At 51.0% G+C, this 7,786-nt stretch overlaps 1 protein-coding gene across 1 annotated transcript; it reads right to left on the bottom strand.

Moving 5' to 3' along the window:
• Nucleotides 1-1,835: 1,835 nt before the first annotated feature.
• LOC310658843 (integrase/recombinase xerD homolog) lies at nt 1,836-2,741 on the bottom strand (the record flags this gene model as incomplete). Its single annotated transcript, XM_083401213.1, has 1 exon — nt 1,836-2,741. The coding sequence occupies one exon, from the start codon at nt 2,739-2,741 to the stop codon at nt 1,836-1,838; it is 906 nt and encodes a 301-aa protein (XP_083257339.1).
• Between the last annotated feature and the right edge of the window lie 5,045 nt (nt 2,742-7,786).

A 7,786-nucleotide genomic window follows, 5' to 3' on the forward strand; every position in this document is an offset into this window, starting at 1 on the left:
GCCATGCCACGTGTGCCTCTGCAGCAGCTGCGACCAAATTTTTTTTACATCTGGCAAAAAGGCCGCCAACTCCACCAAGTCTTTTTGAATTGAGGAACATAAGGTGAAGCAATCTGAGGCAAGGAAATCATTTTCTCCCATCTGCAGCACAATTGCTATAGGGGAGCCCTCCAAACACACACGCTTTTGAACCATTGGGATTAATTCAGCCCACAGCATTCCATGTCTGGACAGCCAGGACACCTGCACATGCTGGGGAAGAGTCCAAGTCCAGACTCCCATGCTCTGATACCAGCCCAGTGGACAACTCTGTGACCGACAATCCAGGTACGAAAAGCAGCTACACCTAAGAATTGAAGACAAGCGAATATAAGTACATTCTGTTCAGCGCCGCTCCCTTACATATCCTTTATATGCATCCGATTTTCAACAAACCAGGTTCTTGATCCTTTCCGCAGACAGACCCCAATGCGCTGCAGTTGTAGCAGCGCCAATGCAAAAAAAATGAGGGGCATTGTGGCGATCACACAGGGCCCCCGGACGTTTGATGGTCTATTGACCCTGTGCCACCACTGCGGTTGCTTTCTTCGCTGCCACCACCCCACTTCTCCCGGGGACACACAGAGTCCAGACAGTTGTTAACATTAACAAATAATCAAGTTTATTTTTAAATGCAGGAACAAGCGTATGGTTTCAGTTTATTTTTCTCTTCTCTGTTTCTTAATCTTAGTTCCTAACAACTCCAAACTGATTATTTCATCTATCTGACTCAACCTAACAATTCCTCTCACTCTCTCACAATACAACTTTGTGGTTCGAGGACCCGACCCCCGTGATGTGGAATACACAAAGACATGTGATATAAGGTTTATGGGCAAGAAAAGGCCACAACTTTATTGGTTACAGCAGTGAAAAGGTATTGGCTTAGGCATTGGATGACGAAAACAGAGGGGGTTTATTCACCAGTAGGTGGAGCCTGATGCTAATCCAACTATAGGCTCTCCCCTGATGTCACTGAGGGTCGTGCCATGGCCTCCCGCCAAGCAGGCATCAGACAGAATACACGACCGCCAGATTCCTTTAACGGAATACCCAAAAATTGAAGGCATAGGCGATGGCTACACCTAGCCCTTTGACACACCACAACACATTATTCCAATGCCTAACCGCCACTCGAGCCGCAAAGGGCTCGCCGCCAATACCCTCACAGCTGCAACCAATCCCTAATACTACTGATGATGCTATCCAACCATAAGTCATTCCCCTGGTTTGAGAGATGAACCCCATCATTACGGTACAAGGCATTGCCGCCAATCCGGATACAGTCATGAGAAATGACTCGGCCATACATAAAGCGCACCCAACGGGCGATCGCCCGATTCAGGAGTTTCCTGGTTTTTTCAATGGCCATACAGCTCTGCGCACCGCGCCAAACAGTTCTCTTCAGCAAGGAGGACCAGAACACCATTATTCCGGGACACAAGGTAGCAATTTCGTCCAAATCAGTTCTTATGTTCCACAACAAGTCCGCACTTCTTCTGTGAACAAGGTCATTCTCCCCTAATTGAATGATAAGGATGTCGGGAGGGCCGAACGTGGCTACTTTCTCCCTCAGCAATGGCAGAAGCTCCTCCCAACGCATGCCTCGTCTCGAGAACCAGGAAACACGAACTCCAGGTTGCAAACCAAGGTTAGGAGTGAGGTCGCAGCTAACTGCCCGTGCGCGGGCCCAATGGACTATACTGTGTCCGCAAATCCACGCATTTCTCCTGAAAACGGCTGAGAATGAAAAGAGAGAGAAGAAGGGTAAGTAGGGTGATGTAGTAAAGCGCATTCTAGCGGATATAAACTTTATAGGCGTCGGATTTCCACCGGCCCATCTCCTTAATCCTATCCGCAGGCAAACCCAAGCGCGCAGCTGTTGTGGCGGCACCAATCCTGAATGAGTGTGCAGCATAATCCGGGGAAGATAAACCACAAGCATCAATAGCTCTGCGGAGAACCCTTGTGAATTGGTGTCTTAATAAAGGTGACCTATCTTCGTGAACCAGAAGCGGACCCGGGCCGGGTGACCGGAGGTAGAGGTACCGCCTAGTATCCTTGATTGGGCAAGGGCCCTGCTCAGCCGATGCTGTAAGTTTAACAATAACTCCCCTACCGACCTGATCAGTTTTGGATTGGCGTATCCGCACTGTCATGCACGTTTTGGTCAACTGCACGTCTTCCATGAGGAGACTGCGCATTGCGCCGTTCGTGCCCACCTCAGCTACAACTTCACCAACACGCAGGGTGCCAAAGAAGGCGATAGCATATGCTGCGGAAAAAAGGCGGGCCTCAAACTTGGACCAGCAGATTGACCTAAGCTTTGGGCGTATCTGAGGGAGCAACCCATAGGAGATTGGCTTATGGCCCTTGGCCCTAGAGGGTTGCAGCCTGCCCCAACCCTCAATCGCTCTGCGTATCAGGAAGTCACTGCATGGATCGGAGGAAAATGTGGCTTTGGCAAAGAAGCTGATGGCGGCTACGTGTATCTTTAGGGTTTTAGGGGCTCGTCCCAAATCGTCAAGATGGGAAAGGTATCTCAGAACGTCATCAGTGGAGGGTGGCACGTTAGGGGAAAGCCCCGCTATCCCAAACCTGAAGCCCAGGAAATCGCACCAGGCCTTCTTGTAAGACCTGAGGGTGGAAGGTGCGACATACGCTAATACTCCCTTAATCACTTTGCGTCTCCAATGTTCCATAGGTGCTCCGGAAAGGGTTCGGGCAACAGTTGTGCTCCAGGTGCCAGCGACTGGAAGCGAGACATCTGAAAGCGAGACAAAGCATCAGCTATATCATTATTAATCTCAGGTATGAATTTGGCTGAAAAATTATGTTGTACTCAAGGCACCGGAGAACGAATGACCGCAGAAAGGCGGAAACCCTCGCAGATTGGGATGACTGCCTTGCCAGTATTTTCACTACTGCCTGGTTGTCGGTTCTGAAGCACACCCGGCGATTTTGAAATTCCTCTGTCCAGATGTGTATGGCCACTACTATTGGAAAGAACTCAAGAAAAGTGAGGTCCCGCGTGATGGCCTCGCCCTGCCAGCCTGTTGGCCATCGTTGAGCACACCATCATCCCCTGAAGTACAAGCCAAAGCCTAAGGACCCTGCCACATCTGATTGAACCTGGAAATCTGAGGCCAAATTAAGAACGTCCTGCCATAGGGATACCCCATTATAATGGTCCAAGAATGTAACCCAAACCTCCAGGTCCGCATTCACTGATTTGGGAAGTCGGACCCGGTGGTGTGGATGCTGAAGGCCTACTGAAAGTCTGGCCAGGCGGGCACAAAAGGGGCGTCCAGGGGAAACTACCCTGCACGCGAAATTAAAGTGACCTAACAGGGACTGAATTTGTCTAAGAGTGATCTTTTTTAGTGTCAAGGTAGTTCGAATTATCTCCTGAAGGATGTCAATTTTCTCCTTAGGCAAGTGGGAAGACTGGGCAATTGTATCCAACTCGATACCCAAGTATGTGAGGCGGGTAGCCGGACCCTCGGTTTTCTCCGCCGCGAGGGGAACGCCCAGGTCCTGGGCCAGGGCTGAAAAGGCCCCAAGCAGTGAGGCGCATTCCCCGGTGCCGGACTTTCCCATGAAAAGAAAATCATCCAAATAGTGTGTGACCCCAATGGAATTAGTTTTAAAACGCAAGGCCCAGTCCCAAAAGGTGCTAAATGTTTCGAATGCCGAACAAGCTACTGAGCAGCCCATTGGCATGGCCTTATCAACATAATATCTCCCTTGAAATTTGAAGCCCAGCAACCAAAAATCGTTGGGATGCACCGGCAAAAGGCGGAAGGCCGATTCTATATCGCACTTTGCTAAAAGTGCCCCCTGACCAAAACTCCTGATCAATTTGACTGCCTGATCAAAGGTGGTGTATTTTACCGAGCATAATTCAGGTGGAATGGCACCCTTTACCGAGCCGCCCCTTGGATATGAAAGATTGTGTATGAGCCAAAATTCCCCGGGGGTCTTCTTGGGGATGATGCCCAAGGGTGATATGTGCAAATTTGAAAAGGGGGCTATCAAATGGGCCCGCAACCCGGCCTGCGCTTACTTCTTTGGCTATCTTCCTCTCTGCGATTTCCGGTCTCTCCCGAACAGACTTCTGATTGGGAGAATCTTTTGCTATTAAAGAACCTGTTACTGGGATACAAAACCCGTTGGAGAAACCCTCCTGAAGGTATGACACTGCTTTTTTATCTGGGTAAAGGGACAGAAGGTTGCAAAGAGGGGCTAACTTGATGGGGGAAGACGCCAATTCCAAAACTACCTCATCTTCTGTTTCCAGCCCCGGGGGCTCCCCTGGAACTGGATTGATGGAACCCCCGGCCTCCTCGAAAGGGCTGCTTCCCCCCCTTAAAGCAAGTTGCTACCGGGTGAGCCCCAGCGCATCTCTCACATTCGTGAAGGTATTTGCACGATGCCCTTTGGCATGACCCCTTATTGTACTCCCAGCATACCTTGCGCCTGAAGTCTCGTCTTGGGTCAACCCTGGTTGAGTGGTATGAATCTCCTTGCTTTTTCTCCACGTACGGATCCACCGCTATTGACCAGATGCCGTTTTTGATCTGGTCCCAGCATGCCAACGGGATCCTAGAGGCCTTTCTGCGAAACTTCTTGTCATAGCTTATATGGCAGCGGCTTCCCCAGAGAGGGCGCATGCCATACGAATATGCGAAAGGTACGCAACCAAGTGAACTGCCCTCTTAGGATAGGCCGCAACTATTGTACCCATAAAGGCCTGAAACCCATCTAGCCAGTGTTCGAATGTTCTAGGCACGGAGGGGTACTTGCTCTTCCGCCTCCCATGGGAAGGCCTCTTTTCACCTCTTCCTAGCTCCTCCACGGGAGGGACTAACTTAAACATATCAACAAATTCCCCATTCAATATTTTTTCGCGTAGCTTAGGGGAAAGATGATCCCCTGGGATCACGTCAGAGGTTGAGTAGGTGGATGCAGTTGAATCCTTCACCAAAGCCCCATCCTTCCACTCCTGGGGCCCCCCCGAACTTCTTCCTATGGCCATTGGCCCTCCTTGATAGCGCCCAGTCCCGGAGACCAGAAACCTCCTCACCTTTACCCCAGTAGGAGCCCAAGGACGCATCGCTATCATAATCTGAAGAAGAGGTACCTGTTTCCTCGTCCGTGTCACTCTTTCTTGACTTGCTTTTTTTGCAAATGTGTTTCTTCTTCTCACACCTCTTACCCGAAGGCTTTTTCTCTGACATTGCACAGGGAGTTTCCTCCAAGTCCTGCTGCTCATCTTCTGCTGCGGATGAAGAGGGTGACTCTGGTAGCTGCACCCTGGACCGCTTATCCTGCGAACGATTAGAAGAGCTAGAAGCGACAAGGTTATTAGCGCGGGTGGACTTAGATGTCACCTTCCCCCCTCGACCACAAGACGCGGATGCCGAAGAATGTGAGTGTGACGTAGTTCGAACAGGTTCTGACCTAGAATTCGTGGCCGCCCTTGCCAATTGGGTCTCACTAAAGAGGGTGGCCGAGGTGCTAGGTAGTTCGTCAAATTGGAACGAATGCGGACTCTCCGGGACCACCTGTGTATCTGGAATGGCGTCGGGAGAAGAGGAAGGGCTGGGGTTTTTTATCGGGGAAGCGTTGTTCATAATCGTCTATAAATGACCTGAACGCTTTGAGGAAATGCGAAATGGGCTTTTGATTATTACTGCCACCCTGTTTTCCCCTGGATGAACTCCCCGCTGCGTTGCGTGCTGCTTCAGACGTGCGCTTTCTCTTAGGGGCCATGATGAGCTTTGTGCGATAAAATGCAACTACTGCCTATTGCTTTGAGTTGTCTGTATCTTTTGAAAAAAAATAGATATATATATAGATATATAGATATTCTTATTATACAGCGAGAAGGAAACCTGATGCTTTTAAATTAGTTCTTTTCCCCCTTCCAATTTGCTCACAACTGTGCAGGAGGCGGTGACTAAGGCCACGGCCCCCACACGTTAGTGAAATATTTTAGGACGCCCAGACAAGTCAAGTGTTAATGTGTCCCAGGAGTAACCCACCAGCAGCAAGGAAAGACAAAGGAACCAGAGTTGACACCTCTTAATAATGAACCTGGAAGCTAGAAATGGCCCAACTGCCAAGCAAACAATGCAACAATAGCTCAGCGATCAGCCAAGTCCGGAGGGGATAAAGGCTGCTGGTGAATCGCTGCCTCCCAACAAAATGTGAATGCTGAAGAACAATGCCCTTAAATACTGATCGTTAGCTACTGCGCTTCCCACAGTGTTTCTATAGCAACACAATGAGCCTCCAGGAAAACCACTGCAACAGACCACTGCACGGGGCAGATAACGAGCTCCACGCACGCTCTCTCTCCCCCCTAGGCCTCGCAAGATACTTCCCTGGCAGCAGCGAGAAGAGGATCCTGTTGACTCGCGACAGGACGACGTAGCATGAGGCCGAAAAGGGGCTGGCGCTGCAGCATACAGGCTGCAGTACACGCCCCCTCAGCAGCACCTGGTTGGGTGCCTGCCGATGGGCGTGGGCGCCAGCCAGAGCAGCACACACCCGAAAAGTGCAGAAGCGCTGACTCGTATGGAGCGCTGGTGCCTCTCCGATCCCCGGCTCGCCTTTGACGGGAAGCCGTAAAAGCGCGCGCGCTCACACAACCCTTACATGCAGACACCAGGCAAACCGGCAATGAAAATAAAAGCCTTAAAAGCACGCGCGCTCACCCAACCTTTACACGCAGACACAAGGGAAACCGGCAATAAAAAACCACGCACGAGTGTACCCGTGGAGCTCTCACCACACTCACCCCTGCACTCACACTCTCGAACACCGACGTACTCAGAGGTCTAAACCGCTGCCTGAACGGGATTAACCAGGCAGGAAATTCTGCTAGCACTGCAGGAAAAGGGGACGCGCAGTATCGAGATTTAAATCACACTGCCGCGTTAGCCAACACAATGATGGCACTAGCTTTGCTAAAGAAGAATATAGTCGAAAGGAAGAAGCAGGAACGAGAGTCCAGAAGTCAGGGGTCCGAGGATCAGGAAGCAAGGAGTCACAAAGTCAAGGGTTTGAGCATCAAGAAGCAAGGAGCCAGGAAGCTGAGGTCCGAGGATCAGAAAGCAAGAAGTCAAGAAGCCAAAGGCAGGAAGCGTGTTGCTGTGGCAAAGAGCCGAAGGGAAATTGTGCTGGTCCCGTGGGCTAACCGAGAGGTTAGGTCCGAGGTCAAAGGGTCAGTATGAAGGCAGTCCATAAAAGTTGAAGCTGGATGCAGGGCAGGTAGTCGGGTGAGGTCAGGAGCTCCAGCAGCATAGGACAGGGTTCAGGCACGAACTGTCAACCAACGAAGTTGCTCCCACAAATTGGGACTGGGGTTGGCTGGCTTTTATCTGCCCCGAGGCACAGGAACTTAGTTCCCTCCGCCTCTGTGCCCTGAGCCTCTGCAGCTCAGAAGAGGCTGGAGGGTTACCGGACCCAGAGGCAACCTCAGCTTCCTCTGCCGGGGCAGCTGGTTCTGGAGGCAGGGAAACCTGTGCAGGCTGGGATTCTTCAGGTTCAGCATCCGAATCCCAGGCCATCACAGAAATCCTGACCTTATACCCCTTCCCAGCACTTGCCACCAGGTGCTGTGAGTTACCAGTTGGCCTCACCTGTGTGGTCGTGCCTTGCCTCTTCAGAACAAACTTAGGAAGGCCCCAGTCCTGCAAAGTCCTACTGGTCACAGGGCCTGGTAGATAGATAGATAGAT

This window comes from Podarcis tiliguerta (assembly GCF_965153285.1).
Source record: "Podarcis tiliguerta genome assembly, chromosome: 10".
Classification (NCBI taxonomy): domain Eukaryota; kingdom Metazoa; phylum Chordata; class Lepidosauria; order Squamata; family Lacertidae; genus Podarcis; species Podarcis tiliguerta.